The 27623-nt window shown below is 34.4% G+C and overlaps 1 protein-coding gene across 6 annotated transcripts in view; it reads right to left on the reverse strand.

The window, feature by feature from the left end:
- The window catches only part of XRCC4 (X-ray repair cross complementing 4), a 234099-nt gene that overhangs the window by 76106 nt on the left and 130370 nt on the right, over window positions 1–27623 (reverse strand). For 4 of the 6 annotated variants that reach the window (XM_087430086.1, XM_087430085.1, XM_087430084.1 and 1 more), the window contains 2 exons: window positions 16113–16260; window positions 7675–7882 (listed from right to left, as the gene is read on the reverse strand). In XM_087430086.1, coding sequence (XP_087286212.1) covers window positions 7690–7882; window positions 16113–16260 — 341 coding nt within the window. In that variant the 3' untranslated portion in view covers window positions 7675–7689. Of the gene's footprint in view, window positions 1–7674; window positions 7883–16112; window positions 16261–27623 lie in introns of those variants that run through there. The other 2 variants (XM_087430087.1, XM_087430088.1) reach the window with 1 other exon arrangement.

Raw genomic sequence — 27623 nt, forward strand, 5'->3', positions numbered from 1 at the left:
CACATGCATAGAACAGTGAAAAATTTGAGTCCCTGAAGTGCATGTGCACAGCTGAAACGGAACAAGAGTAGTGCCTTCTGGTTTTGTCTCTCATACTATACATAAGTGTTCTTTTTGCAGTATATTTAGTGCCATGTTTTTTGCATTTTTGTGCTTTTTATTGGTGATTTTGCTTTTTAAAATGGCCCTCAAGTACAGTGCTGAAGTGCTGTCTAGTGTTCCTAAGCACAAAAAGGCTGTGATGTACCCTACAGGAGAAAATCTGTATGCTTGATAAGCTTTATTCAGGTGTGAGTTATAGTGCTGTTGGCCACGAGTTCAATGTTAATGAATCAACAATATATATCAAATAAGGTGTCTTTTCGGGGGCTGGCCCCGTGGCACAGCAGTTAAGTGTGCACGCTCCCCTGCGGCAGCCCAGGTTTCACAGGTTTGGATCCTGGGCACGCACCGATGCACCGCTTGTCAAGCCATGCTGTGATGGCATCCTATATAAAGTAGAGGAATATGGGCACAGATGTTAGCCCAGGGCCAATCTTCCTCAGCAAAAAAGAGGACGATTGGCATCAGATGTTAGCTCAGGGCTGATCTTCCTCACAAAAAAAAAAAAAAAAGCTGTCTTTAAACACAAACATATATAAAACCAGGTTATGTACTTATTCTTTGACAAAAATGTGACCAGAGGCTCCAGGAACCTAACCCTCTACTCCCCCTAGGGACAATGATTCAGTATTTGTTAATTCAATGTTCACAGTGACTTTATAGAGTATAACTACTGTGAATGAGAATAGACTGTATATGTCTATGGTTCCAAAATCTTTGTTAAACAAATGAATAAATCACACAATTAGTTTTAAGAGGCAGGGGCAAGGTCATTCAGAACATGTCACCCATGGTAATGAGTTTAACTTTTAAGTACAATGGGAAGCCAGTGGAATATTTTAGGGAAGGTATAGGAAGTTAGGAGAGATGGGGAGGAGTATAAAGACATAATATGATTTCTGTTTTCAGAAGTTGACTATATAGAGAATGGATTAGAGGATGGAGAAGTGGAAATGGGGAGACCAGCAGGCTGCAGTCATCCAGGGAAATGATGATTGCATCTTTGACTAAGTTAGTGGCAGTGGAAGTAGACAACAAGTGATTAGGTTCCCAGAGATATTTTAGAGACAGAAAGTATGAGACCAGCAGATGGATTGGATGTGGGGTGAGGGAAGGGGAGAAGTTAAGGATGACTTTTAATTTCAGGCTTTCGTTGTAGATGGTACAGCTGTCTAGAGAGTCGTACCACTTACCAAGAAGGGGAGGGCGCCGCTGGGTGAAATCCACTTAATATTTCCTTTACCTCATTATAGATAAGATCCATTCACTGTTTCATTTACTTGATAATTACAGAGTACCTACTGTGTGCCAGGTATGATGCTAGTTCAGAATATTTTCTTTTTTATAACTGTCACTTTGTACTGAATCCCCAATTTTGGAGGTTAACTTTTGAACTCTATCAAACGTAATATATTTTCTCATTTTCAGTCACTTATCTGTGTGTCCATCCTTCATTAATGAAAAAAGGTAATAATTTTTACTTTGTGTTATTTCTGCCTACCTCTAGTACTCGTTTTAGTTAAGCACTCCAAGTGCACCAGGAACTATTATACCACGTGGCTTCATTATCACACTGTACTGTAATTAGTTACTGGTCTGTTTCTGCAACTACATCATATCCTCACAGAGGGGAAGAACCTGGTCTATCTCGTTTGGTGCTGTAGCCCCAGCACCAAGCACAGTGCCTGGCACACAGAAGGTACTCCATCACTCCACTCTATCAAAGGCATAGGCCTATAACCAATGTCTAATGGTAATCTCTAATGCTAAATCTTCTTTCCTATGCTGGGTTTATTTTCCTCCTTTACAAGTTACTGGTATATGTTCCTAACAGCTTATGTGGAGGACTCCAAAAGTATACTTTAGACCTGAAAGACTATCTTATTATTCAATAAGAATACTGAGATTTTCATTTGTCCTACTTGCACACTAGCAGTTGAGAACAAATGAAATGTTTTCTCTAACAGTTTCTATGCTTTATATAGTAACATTTCTTGCTAAACCAAAAATAAACTTGAATAAATAAAAAATTATTATTTTCATGGTTTCCTTGAAATAGGATATACAGAGCTGTTTGGTTTTATACCAATATCTCATAACTTTATTAGTGTGCCAAATTCATTTGTGAATACAATTCCTATGTTATCTCCTATGGTCTGGAAATTTCTAGAAAGTCATATATCTTGGCCCTAGGCAAAACACTTTATAAAATCAGCACTTTATAAAATCAAAACACTTTACAAAATCCATAACAGATTGTGACAGTGAAAAAGTTGATTTTTCTCTGTAGTTCATAAGTAGAATATCATATATCTCCAAGCAAGAGAAACCTTATAACGTCAGATTGAAATGAAAATATATGTCCAAAAGGAATATTTCTGTGGTTGGAGCTAATAAGAGCCCCTACATCAAGGAAGGTTTTCAGAGACTATAGTACTTCACCTTCCAGAGTGACAACCTTTCTTAAAGCATGATTTGAAGAGAGCTTACTGATTAACACAGCTATATGCTAAATTAAGTTAAAAGTTTACATAAATGAAGTAAAATAATATAATATTAATGTAGTATATATCTAAATACTTGAGTATATAAATATGCCAGTCTGGAAAAGGAAACTTTTCTGGTCTTTTGGGAAGTCAATGCCCATGACCACCAAGTTTTGTTTATGCAGCTTTTGTGGTAGGCCGATTTCTGAAGTAAGACAGATGACTTACTTTGATAAAGACCATGTTTAACAAATAGCTTTCAATGGCTAAGGAGGCTTCCCAGGTCTTTGATAGCAAGAGGATAGCAAGCTTAAGTGTTTCTCAATCCATCCCTTCCTTTCCTTTCCAATCACACTCACATTTACAATCATTATCCTTCTTCAGATAACTCTTCCTGGACTCCTGTAATATCCTCCTATCTTCACTGCAGATCTGCAAACATTCCCTCTATCAAATATATGGTTTCCAGGGAAATTTTATCAAAGCACTCTTTATTACACCATTCTTTGCCTCAAAATCTTTGACAGTTTCTTGTTGCATTCATAAAACAGTCCAAATAAATCAGCTTAGCATTGAAATCCCTTTGTGATCTGAGTTCCGTGTACCTGGCCAGCTTTATTTACATTCTATGCACCTCAGGATATGGTCACTAGTCCCCTATCTTCCAGACTCTTCCTCCAGGCATTTACTCATGTACTCTGTTCCCCTGACAGGAATGGAAAGCCCTTCTTTCTAGTTAGAGGATATCTCAAATTTCTGTAACAAAGAAACCCAAAAAGCACCATGGCTCAACCAAGCTAGACGGTTATTTCTCTGTCACACAATAATCTAGAGGTAGCTAGGTAGTCCATGGTGGAGATGCTGCCCTGCTCCATGAGATTGTCCAAGGACTATGACTCCTTCTCTCCTGTTGCTCTGCCATCTCGTAGGACGTTTTCCTTAAATGCTAGGTAGAAGATGGGCCGAGAAGGGAGAAAGAGACAGGAGAATGTATGCCCAATCATTTTATGGGCAAGATCCCCAAATTGCACATACCATTTCCGTTCACATCCCATTGGCAAGGATTTTGTCACACGGCCACACCTCACTGCCAGTGAGGCTGGGAAATGTAGCCTCTAGATTGGCAGCCATGTGCCCTGTTATAATTTGGGGATGCATGGGGTGGCAGAAGGGGGTTCTATTATTAAAAGAAGAAAGGGGAGTCTGGAGACTGGGTTCAATTATTAGTCTCCCCATTATCTTTCTTCACTTTATGTCTCTAGAAATCCCCATGCCTCTACAAAGCCAAATTCAAATAATACCTCCTTCTAGCCAGCCTTCTCTGATCTAATCATATCTCCTTATTCCACAGTTCTCCAAACAGAATATCAATTCCCCCTCCCCTGAAATGTCATAGTTCTTGTACCTATTACGGAATTTGGCACATTTTAGTTGTATACATACAGGAAATACAATGTGGCCAAAAAGGAAAAGATACACGTGTGCTATTGATTAATTTTCCTTTACCATTTTATTTCATAAACAAAAATTGTTGAAGACAGACACGGCCTGTGCCAGGCTCTTTATTCGTATTTCTAAAAGTGGGTGTGCAGGAGTAAGCACTCAATAATGCCTGTAATAACAACATTGTTTTCTTCAATACACTGACATTTTATCTCCATTTATTATAAAAATAACATTTTTAAAAGTCACACGAATAAATTTGATCTAGAAAATTATAATTTTTAGGAATTGTTTAGAAACAAAATTACTGCAAAAGATTTTCAATTAAACAAAGTATATGTCCTAAAATTTTACTAACAATATTTTTAAATAATGATGTTTAAACAAAGCATGTCTGTGCTCTTTGTCCTTGAGTAATTATTTACCAAAAACAAACAAAATATTTGAATAATATTTATGGATCATAATATATTTTTAATTTCTTTACTTAGGTTTTCTAATTTTTTGTTTTTTATTCTCATGTTTGATTTCTTCAATCCATTTGCCAACATCTCAGTTCCTTGTGGGTTTATATCTTCTTATTTTGACATAACTAGTTTATATTTGCATATAAAGCTTAGAACACAAAACTCTTCAGTTCTATTGTGATAAAACATTTTGTTTCACTTTATGATGTTTTATTACAAACCAAATACCTATTTAACATTTAGTTGTATATCATAGTAGATGACTTAAGTTATAGAATTTCACTATTAAAATGTAAATTTTGAATATAGTATACCAAATAATAAAGACAATACCTATTTTCTTTCCATATTGAACTATAAATTATGAACAGGGAGTCATTTTCTTTGATTAATAACCTCTCTGACCAGGCATAATGAATATTTACACATTATTCTATATTGGTAGAGTACTTAAAATGCCTCAAACAATAACTATTATCAAGCCAAATTTAGAGAAATTTTATGTAAGAAAGTCTTTCAAACCATAGGAGCCTAATATATGTATGAAATACATGATAAATTCCCTTGACCTAAAACACAGAAAAATTATAACAGCTTCCTATTAAAATTTTTTTAGAACAGAAATCCAAGCTTGTCAGTAATTTGAAATCTAAATGCATGTAATAGCCTGAGGGAATTGTAGTAAGGGTTGTTCCCAGGGTGAGTTATAAATATGGAAATACTTTATTTAAATGTCTTTGTAATATTCTTTGAAACATGTTATTTTGAAATTATGTTAAAATAGAACTTAAAATACATGCACTTATAAGACTAAGCCTCTGATACATTTAATAATCATGCTTAAAAGGCTATAAAGCTGTGGTTAATATGGAATATATTTAAAAAATATTAATATGTTGTCCTTTCTGTATAGTTAAAAAAAATCCACTCAGGCAAATCCACTCAGGCAAACTTTATCTTAAAAGGTATCTGCTGATTTTATTGGCAAACCTATAATAATGCATATGATCAATCTCTACTTAATTATTTTGAGTCGCAAACACAATTTAATAAATCATCTTTGAAGTGCACTGACCATAATCAGTATATTCTGGAACAAGTCCAGGGGGCCATTAATCAAAACATGCAGCAAGAAAAGTGAGAGCCACAGTCTGAACAGTTAGGTAAACACACAGTGCTGCTAATAAAAACCTATCTCGTTTTAAAACCACCACTGTGTTTACTTTTGCAACTAAGATAAACATTATGATAAAATTAAAGTTGTGTAAAAAATGAGGTTTGCTCATGATGACCAAAGTAAATACACAGAAATTACACATACATTTTATGTCTCTAATTTGACACTAAAGAAATTTAAAGTTTGGTTACCAAAAATCTTCAAGAATTAGATATTTGAATCTGATGAACTATATTTTCCATGTAAATTAAACACACATACACATATTTCAAATATGCTGTGGCTTAAACTGGAAAAAAAGCAATAAATTGTTAGGTATTTTTTAGAATCAAGGTATAAACATGAAAACAGGTTCTTTTTGAAAGAACAGGATGGCCAACTACCATATTCTAAATTGGTAGATGTAAATGATTAAATTGTAAAAAATGAGTAAATGCTTTGTGAGTTGGAAATTAAATTTTAAATGATTAATAATTTAAAATATGATAGAATACAAATGCTTATATATATATGCATATTTACATATACCTCAAATTAATCAACTGCTTTTAAAACCTGGTTTTCTAATTGTGTTATTTTCCTCCAGTACATATTATCTTATTGATTGCTAAATGGAAGAAAAGAAGATTTGCTGAGTTAACACACAGAAGGGCATGGGCAATTCTCGTTTCCATAAGAATTATGAGGAAAGGAAACACTCCAGGTTTGAAAATTTCATAAACACAGTTTCCTTCCCAGATATAGGTTTCCAAGATTTAGCCGAAAGCTTGGGGAAAACAGTGCTTTAAAAATAACAGTACATTATATTCCTAGAGCATCCTACTTAGATAGTGCTTTCATACACATGATCTCATCTGACCCTCATATCCATGTTGAAAGGCAGGCAGGAGGTAGTATTAACCGAATCCTTGCACTCACAGAGCTTACAGTTCTATCATGTGTTATTGCAGAAATTTTGAACAAGCAGTCAAACCTCCATGAAACTCACCTTTATTCACAGAGCTCTAATTCATAGAGTTGTTGTGAGAATTAAATGAATTAGTGGAATTTAAGTGCTTAACACAATGCCTGGTGCACAGTAATCAAATAAATATTAGTCATTTTTGTTATTTTTGAAGCAGTAAATAAAGTAGCTAAAAAGGATGGTCTTTAGAATAAGATGACCTCAGATTCAAAACCACAGATGTAGCACTTGTCTTTGGGCAAGTTATCTAATCTCTGTCGGTCGGAGCTTCCTAAGAAATGCCCTATGAAATGGGCATAGTTAAATGAGATAATGCACATAAAGGGCTTAGCACAGGACATAAGTATTCAACGAAAGTTAAACGTTATCATTACTATTGATGGATGGATTTAACTAACAACTTATGTAAATACAAGATGTCATCAACAAAAATTAAAAAGCAAATGACAGTCTGGGAAACACAAAGATTAATATTTTTAGATACAAGGAGCTCTTATAAAGCAACAGAAGATAAACACCTCCACTGAAAATCAGCTGAGGTTACAGACTGGCAGTAAACAAAAGATGAAATACCTATAATCAATAAATATAGGGAAAAAATAGATTTCTCTAATGGTTAAATACAAAAATTAAACAGTGAGATACTATTCATTGATTACATGATTAAAATGATCTGACAATGATCAAAATGAATTGGAAAACAAAAGAACAAAAGACAAACTGTGCTGGTGGGAGTACAAATTGTTAGAGCCTGCTGGAGGAATTCCGGCAACACATAACAAAGAACTAACAAGCACATATGCCCTCTGACCCAATAATTCCACTTTGGGGAATTCATATTAAGGAAATAATCAGTCACATGTGCAAATTTATGTACAAGTATATACAACACTCTTTGTAATAATACAAATGAGGATAAGGCCTAAATGTACAGTATAGGAACTGGTTAAAAAAATTATGGTACATTTATACAATGGAATACTATACATATAACATGATATTGAATATATCTATTAAAGTAGAAAAAATGCTTATAATAGACATATAAATTTAAAAATAGCAGGCTACATCATAAATGGTATGAGCCTTGTTCTGCACACAAAGTGTAGAAGAAGAGATCTGCAACTGCACAGAGTACCATGGTGTTAATGGTGGTTGTCTCCAGGTGGGTGGCGTTATGCATTTCCTGGTCATCATTTTGTTTCTGTGTTCTTTCTGATTTTTCTGGGATAAGCATGTGCTGCTTTTATAATTAGGAAACAAATAAAATGAATGTCATTTTAGTAAAAAATAAATGGATTCCTTGAGTAGATAAGTGGATAAACTGTGGTACATCTGGACAACGGATTATTATTCAGCACTAGAAAGAAATGAGCTATCACGCCATGAAAAGACATGAAAGAAACTAAATGTATATTATTAAGTGAAAGAAGCCAATCTGAAAAGGCTACATATTGTATGATTCCAACTATATGACATTCTGGAAAAGAAAAAACTATGGAGATAGTTAAAAGATTACTGGCTACCAGGAGTTAAGGGGAGTGAGGGATGAACTGGTGGAGCAAAGGGGAGTTTTTGGGTAGTGAAACTATTCTGCACGATACTACAACAGTGGATATTTGTCATTAAATATATGTCCAAATCTATAGAATGTACCACACCGAGAGTGAACCCTAATGTAAAATATGGACCTTGGGTGACAATGATGTATTGATGTAGGTTCATTGATTGTAACGAATGTATCACTCTAGCGGGGAAAGTCGATAGTGGGGTTGGTTGTGCATGTGTGGGGAGCAGGGGTATATAGGAACTCTCTGTACTTTCTGCTTAATATTGCTGTGAACCTAAACTACTCTAAAAAATAAAGTAAATAAGTAAATAAATAAATAAATATATAAATGAATTAATACTGGGCTCTCCCCCTCCCTACTCTTATTTAGATTTTTATAACCTGTAACATTGATAACAGAAACATAGGAAGAAGTATATCAGAAGGCAAATAAATAACTTTCTTCAAAACTCCATCATAAGAAGAGTCTTAGCAATAGTAAATATTTTATTTTAAACTCTATTTCACTGCAACTGGGTTACTGTGGGGAGTTGGGCTCTCTAGGAACCTGAAAAGCTTTAGTTGGCATGATAACTGGTTAAGTAGCCAGGAGAACATAATATGTATAATTATTCCTTTAAACAAGAGTGCATGTATTGTGCAATTTCATCTAGGATGATACTGTAAGCTTCTAGTATAAAAAGGAAAGAACTGAGCTTTTCTGGTTTTAGGAAGACAGTACCTTATACAAACTGTATCAGTGGCAGCTGTGCAATATCTGACCCCATTCCAAGGAGGTGAGGAAATACTGTGCTAAGATACACTGCATCTTTTCCTGCTCCTCGTAGCCATATGGACTACAACAAGATTGGGTAACCCTGGCTAATTATATCATAAACTTAATCTAAGGGGGGGGTGTGTGTGTGATGTTTGCCACCTACACTCACCTAAAATACTGCAGATACACAATGGGGCCCCTTAAAGGTTGATTCAGAATACACAGTTAAAACTACTTCACTATAGTTCAAGGAGCAACATCTGTGAAAAGGTATAATTTAATAATATTTTTAAGGTTGTTTGGAACAACGTGTTAGAACTCTGTGTTTTCAGAAGACATCCATCACATAGAAGACTAAATCATGTCTGTGGGCCTCACATGAGATACGTGAATGTATATATTTTCACTTGCTAACCTGCAGAAACAAAGACTATATAAAAGTATCTAAAGACTATACAAGTATTTATTTGTACTTTTGGTCCAAACTATTTTAACGGTTTTATCCTGCAGCTGAGATGATGCTGAACTGCTCCTTCTGGGGTTTACCAAGGTGTTCCAATCACTAGAATTCTCTTAGAAAATGACCCTGCTGCTCCCAGCAGGGCTATCAGTCAGACAAGCAGGAAGTTTCCTAAGTAGTAGGATTGTGGGAGCGGGGGAGAGAGGTCCCATATACACACCAAGAAACTTTTCTTGAGATACATTTAATGCCTAACACTCTATAATTATGGTTGAAAGGTTCTTAATGTTTTTAAAATCATTGATGCTCAAGAATTTTGAGAGTTCATATCCCAAACCAGGGCCTTACAAAATGCTATCCTTTGGACTGTTACTAAGCCCTTTGTGGGAGAGGGAAGCAGATTGTATGAGGGTGCTATGCTTAAGACATTTGAAAAATGATTTTAAAACGTCAAATGAATTATTTCAGAGACTTTAATATATAAATCTCCAAGTTTTGGGGGTTAAGAGCATACGGGAGCATGGGAGCTAGGGAATATAGCAACTGCTAAACTTGTTTAGATATGGAACCCTTTGTAGGGTACTTATTAAGATCTCCTTTATAAACTTTATAAATTCTGCAGAATGAAGTCTGTGAACGATATCGTAAAGAATAAATTCTGGACTCATTATCATTTAACTTCAATAAACATCTTGACTTTTTTCCCTCCACCTATCCAAATCTCAGAGTTGGAGGTATTTTGTTCCTACCTATATATTTTAGCTCTTCTCCTGACCACAGGGACTAATGCTTTTTCTAGCCAAGGATCATGTAAGCAGGAGCTCAAAATTAAGTTAGAGTTGCTTCAGATCTGCAATAGCCCTTGTTCCTGCCCTAATTAGAATTTATAGCCAAGTTCCTGTAACCAGGTCTGCATGGTATATCCCTGTGCTTGACTCCCTGTCTTGGTCTCCAGCATAATCCTGATTTGGATGCAACTTGGGTATGGCTCTCTTCTTGGCCACCTCACCTGGGATCTGGAACCTTGATTCCGAGAAAAAGTTTTCATTTAAAGGTCCTTGTTCAGATATTAATGCCAATATCTCTTAAAACTAGTTTGCTTTTAAGAAAGAGAACCTACAGACATGAGAAACAGAACAGCTATAAGAAGGTAAAGCAGAATTTCCAGGTGGGGACAAATGGGCTGAAACAGTTGAAGAAGTGACAAGCATTAAAGTATTAATTAAGTCATCTAATTTGAGCATTTTGTTAGTTGGCTGATTTTATTAAGTGGTTGCTAATTTCAATAAGACTGGGACATTGACTCAATTTAGACAAATAAGTAAATAATGACTGGATTAACTGAACAATTTGTTAAAATAATCCAACTAATCTACCTGGCCACAATGACTTCATGTCATACCAATAGAATGGCATTAATAGAGTTTCACTATATTTGCTTTTTTTAGGATGTTAGAAGAATTAATAAGAGCTTTTAAATTAAAAAAAATTGTAACCGGAAAATTCTTCCTTGGTTATTATGTTGCATGATAAAGCATGACCTCATTAAAAATTTAAGCTGGGTGCCTACTAAAGCCCAAATACAGTGCTACTTCATTTAGATACATATTGTGCCACTGTGTATAGAAAGTAATTTTATAGTGTTCTCGTTTACACTCAGGATTTTACCTGATGATGTTAATAATGTATAGAAATATAAAAGTAATTTCACAGTTTCTGTAGTCTTTGTCAGCTAGTTCATTTTGTTTAATATATGGAATTAAAAAGACACACCAAAAAACTCTACAAATCATAATTTCAAGTGATGCAAGACAGTAAATAGCAAGGAATGCACAGCATATGGTTACTTTGAATGATGACTCCTAGTGTTGATGCTAGTGGACAGAAAAGGATGAGTGTTCCCCAAGCAGAATCATATCGTGTGGATTAGTCACACTAAATGTTTTAATGAATATTTATTAATATATACTAGATTTGAGAATTTCAGTCTTATTAAGAGTAGGAAATCAACAAAAATCTAAAAATACTCCTGAAAACGGCATTTATATTTACCAAAAAAAGGCAAAAGAGCAGTACAATTCTGCACCTCAAGACTGCTAACACATGCCAGTTTAAGCTATTATCCTTATGAGCACTCTACATAAGTTTCAGTATGTTTTCAATTTTCTAGTTTCCTGTGTTTCAAAAGAATGAAAGTTTTATTATTGGGAATCCAAAATTGTACATTAAGCAGTTGAAAAGCAGAGTTAAAAAAAAAGAAAAAGAAACTAAGGACAATAGTTTTAGATAATTTTAAGTGATTATATCTAAGATGCAATAATAACCAAAATATCAGAGTTTTCTAGTCAGTCTGATATTTTGATAATTCTTAGGAAGAGTTAAAAAGCAGTATCAAAAGATAGGGAAGACAGAAGAAAAGTCTTCTGTGATGTGAGAAGCAGAAATGCTATCATATACATGAGAAAAAGCTGAATTTTTAACAAGGGCCACACAACCCGGCTTGGTCTGGCCTCGGAGCAGCCCTCAGCCTCATCGCATTCCCTCCCTTCCTTGCTCCCTCCACTCCCATCACACTCACACATTCCACCCGGGTGCATGCCTAAACACTCTGCTCTCTACTCTACTACTGTACCCCTCCTATCTATGTTCTGATATGACAAACGCTTGCCTTCTCTCATAAAGACTAAGCTTTATGAGATTAGAGACTGTGTCTAGTTTGCTCAGTATGTAAACATCTGTTAAACGGAGGCTAAATGAATGAATGAGTGAGGGGAGCCATAGTCAGAATTCTTTTGTTCTCAACAAACAACAGCATCTACCGTTCCTTTCCTTAAACAATGTGAAATCATGAGGTAGTCATACAATGAGCGCAAATTTTACTGAGAGGCTACTGCAGGACATACAGAGGAAATAACACTGTGAGAGACTGACAGAAATGTTGAAATCTAGCATATGCTTAGAATTGAAAACAAGTAATGAAATCAGGCATCTTAGATAACTTTAATGGAATATAATGGTTAATACGCCATTCTAATGTGAACTATAAACTCAAAACTTTCTGTGAATCTTTTCTTCAGCACTAAGAGAAGTATACAGAATTGTGTAATACATTCTCAGTTAATCTTTTCTAGTTAAACATGGCTAAGAATACAAGGAAAATGAATATGGTAGAATATCCTTGTTCACACACAAAATTCTTTAAGTTTCCAGAATTTTGAAAAATTTTGATAATGATCATCTGAGAGTTACTTCTATTCAATGTCTTTAGAACATACACTTAAGGAGATATCCGTTCAAATATTTCATGTACTTTGACCAGGTAGTGCAGGTTTATAAGCAAGCAATACCTTCTTTAGTATAGTAAACTGGAAGGAAACACCATGTAGTCAAACAGCTTTATAAACAGCAGTAATTGGTTAATGCTGAACCAACAGCTTAATTTGATAAGGTAATAGTAATAACAGTAATAACAAAATAATAATAATTAAACTGGTTTTATGGCTAAATTTGGCAAGTTGAGATAACTCATCCACATAAAGACAGTCTCAATCTCTTTTATGAACACTGGAGAATGTCACTCATTAATCCACCGAATAATTATTTAAAATCACTCACTAGCCATGTGACCTTGGATAAGTTACTCAAACTTTGTGCACCTTTGTACAATACAGTTTTTGACATTATTTAACAGAATCAGGTCCATAGTACCTCTCCCCTTTTTGTTCTTGAAATGCAGAGCTGGAGAAGCCAAACAAAGAAAAATTATGGAAGATGCCCAGTGAGAATGTCTGAAGGGACTAGAGCCCCCAGAATTTGTTAAAGATGGACCAAGGGAACTGAAGTTTAGAGTTAGGGGCCAATATCTTTCCCCTCTAAGGAGCAGACTAACCACATCTGCATTTGTTGAGAGGCTACAGTAGAGTATATTAACTTAACTGATGTACCTGTTATTGATGAGAAGTTACCAGAGAGAAAAGGTATTTAGCAAGGTAGGAAACAGGTAGTAGTTTGAATTTAAAACATAAAAGAATGGTTAATCATCAGTATTTGATGATTATCCATCATCAAATTCTAAGGTGTTATTCTAAGTTTTTTTATAGTTATGGGCTTGTTTTTGTTTTTTCTTTTGTAGAAGCTTTCTAATTGTTTTATGAAAGAATTGGGAAAGTAGAACTAGTACTTTGATTTCTACAAGCCATAAAATGTCAGTAGGCTGTATTCAAAATGGAAAAACAACCCAAAAGTATAAAAAATAAAATATTAAAAAAATATATAATTTATCTTTTTGTTTCATTTGAGCAAAGGAAGAGGAATTGTAAAGTGGAGCATCAACCATTCAACATCTGATCGATAAAAGCTAAACCAAACCTTTAATCTTTAAAATTCTTCTGACACCTAACATTTATGTTTCATTTCTACTTAGGGGCTGTTGAGTCTAAAAGTCCACAATGATATAATTGGCAGACAATTCAAAAAAGCTGATACGGTTTATATCAACTTTTAAAGTAGTGAAAGTATACAAAATAAATATTGACATGATCATCTAAACATGGAAAAGGAAAGGAACATAATATTAATCGCATATATGTTGGTAGAAACAAACACATTGCCTTTATTGAAAAGCCTAAATAAAATATTTAGTCTTGATTCTGATCTAAACTTCTTTCATCTCTGTGAATATCAGAAACCTGTTTAAGCAATATAGTATATTCAGAAAATGTTAGTAACCTCAAAACCTTACATTTAGTTCACGTAGAGTGAAAGGCCTAAGATGCAGCTCTCCAACCTAAAACCAATATACTTCATTCTTCCCTCAGACTCTGAAATCTTTATCAGACAACACATTTAGACCACAGGTTCCATGAGAACAGGTGCTGTGTCTGTTTTCTACTCTCCTGAATCCTCGGTGACCAACATTAAGCCTGGCACATAACTGACACTCATTACTCATTTACTTACAGATTGACTGAATGAAGTACAGAGTTTTCTGAATATTTCAAGCTGCTTATTGTAATTTCATTTTTTCCCATATTAATTTATAGAATTAGTTTTGGTGCTCTAATGTTTGCAAATTAGAAATATTTTTGGTTCATTATTTAAAAGAAATCCTACAATACCTTAAAATCTATGAAGCCAAGGGTTTATGAACTAATGAATAAATTCAGATGATAAACACAAACTAGCAAGAGTTTAGCAGACACTGGGTTTTTGCATATATTGTCTGAAGGCATAAGGGACCTAGTGTAGTATACAGAGGGCATTTTCAAGTACAAGTAGATCAGGCCAGTTGTGTAGAGCATAAAAACCCAACCAGACAAACAAACAATTCCACCATTGACTGTGCAATGCTTATTTTTACATGAGAAACTCGAAGACCCTCCCATTAGGCTGTCAGTTTCCTGAGGCATGGATTGCAGCTCTCTCGGCATCTCATCATCGTCTATAAGAGAATTCTAAAACTTTGGCTCTCAAGACCCCTTTACACTTTTAAAAGTTCTTGAAGACCTCAAGAGCTTTTGTTTATGTGAACTATATTTGCCATACTCAAAATTAAAATTGAGAAAATTTAAAAATATTTATCAATTCATTTAAAAATAACAATAAACCCAGTACATGATAATATGCATAATGTATTCTTTGTGAAAAATCATTATATTTCCCAAACAAAAAATCTTGTGAAGGCAATGTTTTACACTTTTGCAAATCTGTTTGATGGCTAGCTTGAACGAAAACAGTTTGATTCTCATTAGCTTCTGCATGCAAACAGATGTGACGTTATTTTTTTTTTAATTGAGGTAACACTGGTTTATAAGACATGTTATTTTAACTGAAATATAAGAAGAAATTCTGGCCTCACACAGGTATGGAATTGAAGAAGGGATGACCTTGTGGATCACCACGAAGGGCCTCGGGAACCCCCAGGGGTCTTCATTCCACTTTGAAAACCACTGGCCTATAATATCATCTGTCATATGGCTATTGTTCAATAACTATTTGCTAAATTACTGAAAAGTTTAGGGAAAAAGAAATAAATTCTCAGGGTATACATACATATATGCAAACATACAAATGATTTTCACATTCATTTTGGATTCAACTGATAATATTATTTATAAATGCTGATGGTTTTGCTGCAGTGAAATGTTAATTATTCCAATTTCTCAACGCATTACAACTAAATTGGGATGTAGATTGAAGGAGGGTAGTCTGAACGAAAAAGTGAAAAAGAGTAAAAATAAAGTATATAATTCCAATATTTAATAAAAATAAACAGATGACTAGAAAGAGACATTCTACTTGAAAAAATACCAAGCATAACCAAATCAAGTGGCTAAGTGGAATGCTATATGGGTCTCTTTAAAGCAAGAAATTAGATTGAAACACTTTACTGAACACAAGCTGGATTCTAATATTTTTAGTATCCTACATGCCATTTCTAATTAATTTATGAAAACCACAAGAAAAAGTTTTGTTCATATTTTTAGCACTTCTGCTTTAAATATTAATAGGAAGTAACCAAATATCAGAGAAAACAAATTGATTCAAACATTTTACAATTCCCCAAATCATAACTTTTGTTCTTTAAAAATAGCCTTAAGTAAATTCAGAACTAAAAATATAATTTTTAATATTAAATATTGGGTTTTTTAAAATGTCATCTCACTCTGTGGCAAAGAATAACTTACTTTTCCTTTTCTTGATGCTGAAGCTCCTGAGAAGCCATTTTAGGTTCTGTCCCAAGATTTTTTTGCATCCGCTGCCTCCTCTTTCTACTTGGTGCAATATCGGTGACGTCAGGACTTGAAATAACGGAGTCATCTCTTCTTAAAGTAGCTAAAATAAAATGACATAAAAACGTGACCCAACAAAATCAGGCATATAATTCGTGAGTAAAGTATCAACTTGCTGCTTTAACACTGATATAAAGTGACACAATTAAAATGCAGCAAAATTCTTCTTTAAAAATTTATTCAGATTTGGTGAAATGAGCCAGTTAGTGTGCAATACTTTAATACCAATATAAAATACAAAGTATACAGTACACATGGAATAATTTGATCAAAATGGTCTTTGCTTATCTCAGGCAACAACCTTCCCAAGGGCATTATAGGCACAGTTTGATCTCTCAGTGCTAGAACCAGATAGAAGTGCCTTAGAGGCACCTCTGAAAAGTGTTTGGGGGCAAAAATACCGCTATAGGAATAACACAAATCAAACTGATACTAAACAGTAATTATTAGCAGGAATGGGTGCTTGGGCTAGTCATCCAGAGATAATGTCATAGACTCTTTGGCCAACTATGCGGAATAAGCACAAGAAAAATGTAAGAAAATACTAACAAAAGTCTCTAATGTGGCGAAACCATTAAATTACCTTTAAAAGTGTTTGATATACATGAAACAGAAGCAACAATAGAAACATGCTTGATTTATATTCCTTTATTCGCTATAAACAACTTAGTTCCAAAGAGCGTGAAGGGGCTTCAGAATATTCATTCTTCCACCCAATACACAGTACATTCTGCAATAATACACGTTTCTGTAAAAGAAAAGAGCTCCTTTGCTATTGGTAAATAATGAACAATATCAGTATAATTTGGACTTTGGATGTCCTGTGGGTCATACGATTTTTTTCCAGTATGTTAATATTTTAAAGTGATCAGGGGCAAGCTTTCATCCCAATTAAAGAGAAAGCCTTAGCAATGTATAAAGGCCTAAAAAAGTGGAGATGAGTGGCTAAAAATCCTGTACAAGGCCATTCCTTCAGCACCAATAGGGGTTGGTTTAGTGGAGTCATGAACTCTACACTTTTCAAAAGTTAAGCTCTGTGCTAAAGCTGCAATTACAGCTGAATAAACTGTGAAGATATTTCTCCCTATGTTTTGAATCAGATGTTTAATTTTGATGAAATTACTGGAATCAAATGCATTCAGTAACTCCCATCTCCTCCATTCAAGAAGCGTGATGCAAAGGGTTAGCTGACTGTGATGCTGGATGCAAATGTTGCTAGCGATTTAACGGAGTTAATATTTTTATTAGCATTGTAACTAGAGAACTAACAATAACAATGTAAAGCTGCAGAAATTTTGAGTAGTCTGCCCAAACCTTCGTTTTTTTCCCCATAAGCTCTATTATTTTTAGTGTGCAATTCTGCAGAATGAGTGGTTTTTCAGGCACACATAAATCATATTCTGGAAGGAAAGTTTGTATTCTGAGTTCTTACTCTGTGCAGTCCATGCTACACTGAGTGACCTGAGATCACCTGGACACTGTTGACCACTCTCTTAAAACTCTTCTTTGGATTTTTTTTCTTAAAATTGCTACCATTTTTGAGAACATATGTACTCGACGCTTAGCTACGGGTTTTACATGTAGTATCTTATTTACCTTTAACCTTGTGAAGTACTTAATACTACCAACCTCATTTTACTGATGAGGAAACTGAGGCCTTAGAGAGGTTAAGTAACTTGCCCAAAGCACATAGCCCTTGCTTTTATATTTTATCTTTATGCAATTAAAAAATATTCCTCCCTAGCAGATAAATTACTCCTTGAGAAAATATTAATTGAAAGCCCATCAAAGCATATTTTACTTTCCAAAGCTGTATAAGTTATTAAGAAACATAAGTTCCACTAGACTTCTTGTACATTATTTTATTAACCCCTAAAAATGTATTGGAAGTACAGAAGGGTAAATAAAAAAGGGTCTTTCTTTGAACACATGAAAGCTGAATAATTTCTCAAATTTTATTAAGCTATGAGGTGACCAAGGAAGATAATTCTGGTTTCCTGATTTCTTACCCAGTCAGCTCTCACCTAGGGTTTACTCAATCACATAAGCAATCAACAAAGTACAGGCTTGTCTAAGAACAAAACTAGCAAAAGCATCCGAGTTAGAGGACATTTCAACTGTGGATAGACTTGTAAAATGGAGATAGACTGCATTTAATGACGTGTTAGACATCTAGGAGGAAAGAATATTAAGTTTAAACTAAAATGCAAGGTAAAATTTTTAAAGTTACCAAAAAGTTCTGCCGTTCATTTGAAAACTCCAAATAATGGTTTACACATTGGCACCCAAAAAGATGTTTTATATGTGCAATGGTTATACTATTTGTTATAATGTCTAGAATTTACTTTAAAATACCATGTGATTAAACGTGTGTGTTAGTCAGGGTAAGCTATAACCCTGGTGTTGCTAGTATTTACTCAAGTTTGCACAGACCGGGACAGTTTTTTGGAATTCTAATAATAAAGTCTATACTTTTAAAGGGCTAACAGAGGCACTTTTGTTATTTGCATCTGAATCAATAACTGATGATTTACTAATTAGTGTACTGAGTAACAAAAATGTGTAACTATTGGTGAAAACAAGGCACGAAAACAAGCATGACGAATACTGCATATGGGCTCTCAGGAGTGAAATTAAAGGCATTCAAGATATACAGATTGGGTACAGTATTTGAGACATACTCTCCACTATTTTATGAACAAGGTATAAGAATCCAAGGAGGTCTGTTTACTCTTAGAGATGATGCCCTGTGCTAAATCTTAGTAGTGCTGTGTCTACTTGTGAACTCTGGACAACTGTGGTTGCCTGATGCCAGGGAGAATCACCATTTCTGCCTCAGGAATTTTTATATTTGCCAAAAGTGAACATTTTATATGAGGGGGTGACTGGGACACCTAAAAGGACAAACAGCTGAAAAATTCTTCAAGCTTATAGGACAGGTTCAGGAATTATTTTGTGCTTACTTGCTAGTAAATATTTAATTGGTAATTGTCTATGTGTGGGAAAACTTAGTCTGATAATTTATTAGTATTATTATTCCCACACTTCAAACTTCTGGGTGGCTATCATTATGTACCACAAAGAACCTAGAGTTGTGTATAAACAAGTGTTTCAGGTCATTTCATTGCACCATTTTTATTCTTTTTTCTTGACAATTGCAGTGTAGCCTCTATCTACTATTGTCATGGCATATGTATATGAAAAAGGGATGGCATATAAGGTTAATTACTGTTTAAATGAAATATATCTTTTTCGGTTTGTGTTTGCACCATGAGAAACAGTCTTCCCTTCAATTTATTATATATATGTAATATCAAACTGTATTGTAATAGCTTCTCTTAATTTACATATTCCTTTAAAATGAAGTTTTGATAATATTTGCTTAGGCTTTAATAAAAGGGAAATGTTCCATCCTATCCTTTCCTCTCCACCCCACAATGCTGGAAACCAGCAAAAAGAGGCACTACTCCAACAGCAGGTACCTAAGTATTAAATTGCTCATCCTAAGCATTCCTCAAATTTTAACCCATCCTACCTCTATTCTCTAGTTGGGCTAATGTTTGGTCGTCTCATTCCATTTGGTCTCGATGCTGGGTACTATATTTCTATTCTGACACTGGATCCCTTGAACAATGGTCCTGGGTCTCCAAACAGCAAAGCTGTTTCATATACAAGAGAAGGGATGTGAACTACATCTACAGGAGGTCTAAAATGAGACTTCCAAAATGTCTACATTATTCCTAACCTTACATATTTCTAAGAGCAACAATTAAAAGTTTTCACTTTCAAGTCTTGCATCCTATTTTTAAGGAAAATATCAATTTGTATTAAATTTACTAGGTTATACGATCATTTTGGCTATGGGGAAGAGCATGAATAGAGCTGGAAAAGAAAGATAAATGTTCAAAGGGTAACGAGAAGAAGTGTGGCCTGGTTGATGAGAGAGAAAGATGCAGAAAAGGAGACAGGATAAGTATGGGCAGCAGGAAAGGAGGGGAAGGAAAAAGGAGACAGATATGTTAAATAAATTTGAAAGCTTCTAAATCCAGGCAGAAAAGTATAAATTTGATATTGGCTGTGGAGTTTTTTTCTGAGATTCCACATCCAGAATCCTCAGCTTTTAATATTATCATCAGTCTCTTTGTCATGACAACGTGTCTTTGACTGTTTCCAAGACTTTTTTAAAAAAGAAAAGAAAAAACTATTTCCAATGAACTTACTACAGCTGAAATACGGATTGGCACAGCTATGGGATGAATTTCAAGTTCTCATTAGGTTCACTGCATCTAGAAAATGGGGAATCTTTACACAAGCCTTGTCATTGTAAAAGGTGGCTCCACAGAGAGCCACACTTCTTCCCATCTGACAGAACTGCAGGAGCTTGGCAGCAGTAGTTCGAACATGAGAGCGGCAAAGTGCTAGCTTCCCTGGGTACTCTCAATGTCGAAAAGAAATGGCACTGTGGGCTAAACTGTCAGCAATCTGGATAAATCCCAAGACTTAAATTACCTGGTAAACAAGTCTCTGACCATTAAACCCTTAAATCTTAATGTTTCTAAAGATAATTTTTCAAGTTTATAGTTCATTATTTATCATGGCCTCAAGAGTCTACAAAACTCTAATGGAGATTGCCACCTCCCACCCCCCTTGAAACACACACACCTATCTCCAGCCCCTGCCCCTCCTCCCTACCCCCCCAAAAAATTAATGTCCTGAGGCATGGTATTCATGGCATTGGCCACTCAGCTCTTAAATTATCAAATTAAGGAGGCTCTGATCTTCAAGTCCCTTGAGCACGAAAAAACTGTGTGCTATGTGCAATAAGCCATGTTTAAACAAAAAACTCTCAGTGGTTCCCCACTGCCTATAAAATAAAGGCCTAAGATCCTAACCCTGTATTCAAATCCCGCTACGATGTGACCCTCATCTGCCTCTCTGACCGTACCTTCCACAAATCATCTACCACGGTATATAAACTATTCCCATGGCTCCAGGGTTCCTACATCTTCCTTTGTGTTCCTTATTTTCCCTGTCTTGAATGTTCTCCACTTCTCCGTTGGTTCAATTATGTGCTCCCTTCTGGCACAGCCCATTTCAGTCATTGCAGTCATCTCTAGCAGTTCCAATCCACAGCAATCTCTCTTTTATAGGGCTTACAGTTTGAACCACTCATTTTACACATACTATCTAGTACTGTTATTCTCTTTTTATGTATATCTGCTGTTTCTCCAAATAGATTATGAATACCCAACAGCTAGAGGTTATGCCTTACAGTTTGCTATATCCCTAACATATTACCCAATAGTGTTAAACATGAGAAATACGAAGACTTTAACTTTATTTTTAAATGTGTATCTTATTTTTTCAATCAAAATTTATTTACTCACGGACCTCTAGATGAAGTGTAGGGAAAAGCAGAGTCAAAAGACCTGAGTCTGGGTCTCTAATTCTGCCATTTATCTTGGACATATTACAGAATCTTCAAGTTCCTCAATTGAGAAAATGTATATTAACCATGATTTCTGACACGATTAAATGGAATACTATAAATTGTGTTATAAATCATAGTGTCAGAAATATTTGATATCAGTAATAAGTATTACTAACAAAATGTGTGTCCTTACAGAAGATCAAAATGAAATTCATTTAGACGAATCTGAAGAACTTTTAGGCTATCCTCTATAGCTTCGTAGAAACATAAAAGTAAAATTTTTAAAAAAGTAAAATAAATTCATGGTTTTCCAAATTCACAATAACCCAATTGTCACAGAACTATCATCCGTTAGGAACACAGGTAGCTAGTCTGCTATCGCTGCTTTTCATTATTTTATTCATTTCACAAATGTTTATTAAGTATTTACAATCAACGTCATAGTGTTTTATTTCAAAAGATATAAAATATCAAGGGGAAAAACCAAAATCCAAACCTTAAGATACTACCCTAAGTAAATCTAAAACTTCAAAAAACATACTTTTTCTTTCACCAGGGAAAACAACCAACCAATGACTGGGCCTACCTTCTGTCTCTGTAGTTTGTCTTACTGACAGGTATAAAGATAAGCAAAAAAGAAGCTGAGATAAGGTTGGTCATGCCATACTTCAGTAAGTAGTATCTTAAAGTGACCTATCTTGAGGTAGTAAATTTCCAATCTGATCAAATAAGCAAACATTATTTTCCCTCCCCATTCATCAAATAGCCCTTTTCCAAATCTGTAATCAGTTCCTACCCAGTTTTCACAATCTAATCTGAATAACTGATGACCATCTTACACGAAAAAGGTCAATGGTCTAACCTATTAATCAGCAATCACCGAATAAACTCATAATTAACATTGCACTAAACATTTACAAGTGTGTGTGTGTGTGTCCATCTACGTACGTACACTTTTCTAAAAGTCAGGCTCCTCTTTTAGCCAGCAAAGCTGGAAGTCAGACTTTATGACAAATACCTACTGACACTGGGGTAACCCAAGAGGTCATCTTTGGAAATCTAATACTATTAATGTCAGAGGCAGGGTGGGCCACTAAAGATAAAGTACAGACTCCGGAAGTATTCACGGTATAAAAAAAATGTAAGTTGAATATACTAAGTATTGTTCTACACCTAGAAAACAGTCTGATTTAAAAAATATATATATTTCTAAAAATGTAATACCAAATGAACTCAGTCCTTAAAATCTTAAGGATTCATTCATTACTTCATTTATTTCACAAATATTTATTGAGTGTTTTCTATGTGTCAGGCATTATCCAGAAGACACCGCTACCATGTATTCAAACAGTTTATAATTGAGTAGGGCAGAAGGACGTGAATATTTGCAAGAAAGCCATAACTCACACAGCAGTATAAAAGAACTCATTTGAAAGTTCTAAGGTATGTGCAGCTTTCCAACCTTTTACTATTTTCCCCAAATTAATCTTTGCAGCTTCAATTTCTCTTTTCCATTAGCAAACACTAATTATAACTTGATTTCTTACATTGTTTTTCTTCTTGTATGGATATTTCTTTGGATAGCATAATTATCAGATGGCTCTGAACTAGATTTCCCAAAAGGGAAAATTAAAAGGCTAGCTCACTCTGAGCAAAATGGCAAGAAAAGGCAGGGTTTTAAAATTAAGTTTTATGGATGTTTCAGAGTGAGCTCAAACAGCATATCTGAATTGCAATTGCACAGTTACCTTTTTGGACAGTCCTTTATACTGTCCCACGACATCCTTAGTAGATTTCATCACTCTTGTAATAATTTATCTAACATTTATAAGCTTCATGACGCAGGGGCTGAGTTTGTCTTATCTACTGTTAGTACAAGACAGACTAGCATGCTCTCTAACACACAGTAATTCCTCAACAAATATTAGTTGATTGACTGATATAACTTCTTAAATACTAATAGAGTTAATAATAAATGACTTAAAAATTATTTTGAATCTATGTAAAATACTACCCTATTGATTAGCTATGTCTGCTGCTGCCAGTCTAGTTAACATTAAGAAAAGAAAAATACTGGTGGGGAAAAGCAGTTTATGAAAGAGCAACTTTACCCTTCAATTTATATTCTTTTGTAGTTAAAAATAACAAACATTGGAGAGAAGTTTTAATGGTTAATAAGTTTTCAGAAAACAAATCTACAAGTTTTTAGCTTTCACCAGCTTTATAAAGGGCGTTCCGCCTGCGACCCACGTCATGAAATGTTTGGAGCCAACATAAAGCTTTCATTATTGTACATGAGTCAGGTGTGGATTTCTGTCAACGTAAGACATTTTTTTTTTAGCATTTTCTGCATAGAGATTTAAAGCTTTTTGAAATTTTCAATCTTTTTTATTTTGGTCAACTTTTAATAAAACCTAGACTTTTTACAGGGCTTAGAGAGGATTTCACCGAACTAGTATAAATGAAAAAAATTGGACAAAAATAAATGAAATATAAACCTTTTTTAAGAAATGATATGGGGAATCTTTCAGTTTATTTTTATTTTAGTAATGTATTACCAGCATATTATCTGCAGTGACTCTAGGTTAACTGGTTAGAACTAGGACAAGATCACTAGTTTAACTAGCAAGTCAAAGTCAGAACAGGACAAAAGTAGCAAAAGTGAAGCGTTGCATAATTATACGGTGAACTCGGTAGAAAAGAATCATTAATCTAGGTCACAGACCCTTTCTTTGAATATTAACAGGGGTGGGAAGAAGGACTTGACTGAGTTTATGTGGCATGAAGACCCTTCCACTTCATTTTGCCAGCATTTGCTTAATCTTAGAAAAGTCTGGAGTAAGTTTGATATATTAAGAAAAAGTACTCTATTTGCACATCTTTAAACTCATTTACAACAAGGTTAATGCCTTTGTGATATAATTCAGTCAGTTTGTAGTGGTTTTATGAAGAGGAAACATGGGGCTAAATTTCAGAGGTTTCCCTTGAAAAGCGTGGAATGATTTTCAAAAAAGAGATTCCCAGATCTGCACTGCTACACAGGCTGCCCCAACCAGCTTTCAAACCAGATGTGATTGAGGCAATACTTTTACTAAGAAGGATTAAGAAAAATTCTCTGCAAATGGTCAAATAACTAAGACAATGTTTATATTGAATTAACAAAATACTTCAGAAGGATCCTAAATCTGACTCTGTTAATCACCGTCTCAATGACTATGGGCAAAACATGTAACAATTCCGTGAAGTTTTTATTTCAATCTATAAAATTAGGTGTGCAGAAGTCAGACCAAATAGTAACTTCTGGTACAAAAATTCTGATTATATAATTTAAGTTATTATGGTTTTTTAAAATGACTAACTTAATTGAATTTGGTAAGAAAAACTAAATGTACTTTCATAACATTTTGAAGCACTTTTAAGTTAGTACTGGGTAAAATGTCTTGCCCAAATCAGAAAGTTTTTCTTCAGAAATTTCACTTCCAAACATTCACATGCTTTTTTGTATATTACAGTTTCATACGCTTAATTGATTTTTTATTTTTCAATAAAAACTTTGTAAAGTTTTTATTTTTAAACAAATAATTTGTATATTCTTTTGTCTTAATACTCAAAATTAGACAAATAAGAGCAAAAATTATTTTAAGCATCAATTTGACAAAGAGAATAACATTGGGGGAATTTATTACAGTTTATTACAAACGTATACTCTTTACATCTTATATTTATGAAGCTTGTTTAGCAAACTTCACATCACTGTTACCAAACATTTTTAGCATGCTACTTAGTAATGTGCAGTCTCAGGACAAAGCCTTCATAATGCCACAACATGCCAAGAGCCAAAGTAGGAGTCATTTTTGACACCTTCCAAAACTTCATCTGGCACATCCAATCAGCACCTCCTAAACAAGTTATTAAATTTGTCTAATAATTCTCTGCGTCCCCAGTACTTCCATAATCTCTTGCCTACATTATTGCTATAGCTTATAAATGGCCAAAGCAGTTACAATTCATTCCCTACAAAACATCTAGGAGAATTTTTCCAAAAATGCAAATCTGATCAAGTCATGTCTTTCTCCACTGCCTTGAAGACAAAGATAAAACTTCCTAATGCACTTGAACGTCTCCTTCTTTTCCTGGTACAGCTTACTTTCAGAGCCTTACTGAATTCTGTCCGATGTGCCACTCTCTCTCTCTCCTCCTGGATTTTGCACACGTGATCTTCTGGAAACAGTGTTCTACCACCTCCCGCTCAACTTGCTAACTCTCACCCATCCTTGATATCTCAGGAAAGATATCACTCTGTCAGTAAGCCTTAGATGTCTCGGTTAGATGTCCCTCCTCTGTGGCCCCAATAGCACCCTTTACCACTCCTATCACTGCAGTATGGAGAAGCGGTGAGGGTCACAGACTAAGAAAAATGAAGTAGGATAAAGTGTTTCGGGTTCTCCCATGGAGTAGTAGATACGCTGGGGTTGAATCTTATTGTAAAGTCAGTGCATAAGGCAAACAATTACAATCAATCAAAACTACCCTTGAAAATTCCTTAAATTGCCCATTAAGTAGAGTAATACATAGTGTATATAACTCTGTACAGTAATATTCATGCATAAACATCTAATTCAATACCATAGTATATAGTTTCATAGAGAGATTATATTCAGAAAGAAAATTACTCAAGGTTTTCAATAATCTAAACACATCATCAATACAGAAACATGCAACTTGCTAGCTCTTCTGGTTAAATATCATTATCTTAATCTTCTGTGGAAGATATATCAGTTCCTCTGATGGTTCCTTAGTCAAATTTCTTTATGGTTCCAAGTTAATTTTTCACTGTTTTCTCTCCTGGATGAAAACATTATCACCCTACTTGCTTGACCAACTAAATAGTGCTTACCATCGCTTTGTCAATAGCCCCAAACCTTAAGTGTACTCATACTTGTTTATAAGTTTTTCCCATTGCTAGTTATTTAAAAATCTAATTTTCTTCTCTCTTTTTTTAAAAATCTATATTTACTAGAAAATATAGTTAAATAAGGTTAAATTAAGTATGTATATATATGTGTGTGTGTATATATATATATATACACACAAACATATATGATGCCACTCCACTATAATTCATCAATGACTAGGAAGCTCAAATTTCAATCTCTTGAGGTGTTTTAATCGTGAAGTGGGGACATCATAGCATAGCAGGCCTCACAGAGTTACATATCTGAGTCTCCCTGAAATTCACAAAATAAGCTCTTGCACAGATGCATTTACCATAATGTTTAGTCATAAATTAAAATGGAAAAACTGTTACTATGAAGGGCTAGTAATTTTTAGGCATTATTATTTCATTAAAATGAAAAAAAAAGATAAGACTACTGATACAAGAAACGTCTTTCCAATTAAGTAAATGCTGTACGTATCTTCACATTTTAGATATTTATAATTATTCCACAGTAAACTGACATACAGAAAAATGGTCCATCATTTGCATGGTATGTTGTAGGTGCTCAAAGTATTATTGTTGAATGAAAATAGCATCAAGGAAAATACTGAAGATTTTATACATAAAATAGAATTTACAAGACACCAAACCTTTTGTAGTTAAATACAAACTTAAGCAAAAATAACAAAATAAAAGTTGGATAGATTTGTTTATCCATAAACATAACTTCTAAAAAAAAGAAGCCTGTAATATTCATTATACAGCAAACACTGAATTCAAGCCTAATACATTTAACTAGAGTTGGCGTTTAAAATGCCCTTGTGGAGAATATTATAACCATATACAAAGGAGTATATTATTTCTAAATAATGGTTAACAGATATCTTAGCCAAGGAACATAGTTACACAAGGGAAGTTATCATAACACAGCTGGGAAAGAACATAAGCAAAAAAAGTCTGTATTTGTGTTACTGTTTACATAGATAGATAAATAGATCTATATCTATATACAAACATATATATATTATGTACAAAT

Source organism: Ceratotherium simum, chromosome 4, assembly GCF_057802395.1.
Source record: "Ceratotherium simum simum isolate JZ-2026a chromosome 4, ASM5780239v1, whole genome shotgun sequence".
NCBI classification, from domain to species: Eukaryota; Metazoa; Chordata; class Mammalia; order Perissodactyla; family Rhinocerotidae; genus Ceratotherium; species Ceratotherium simum.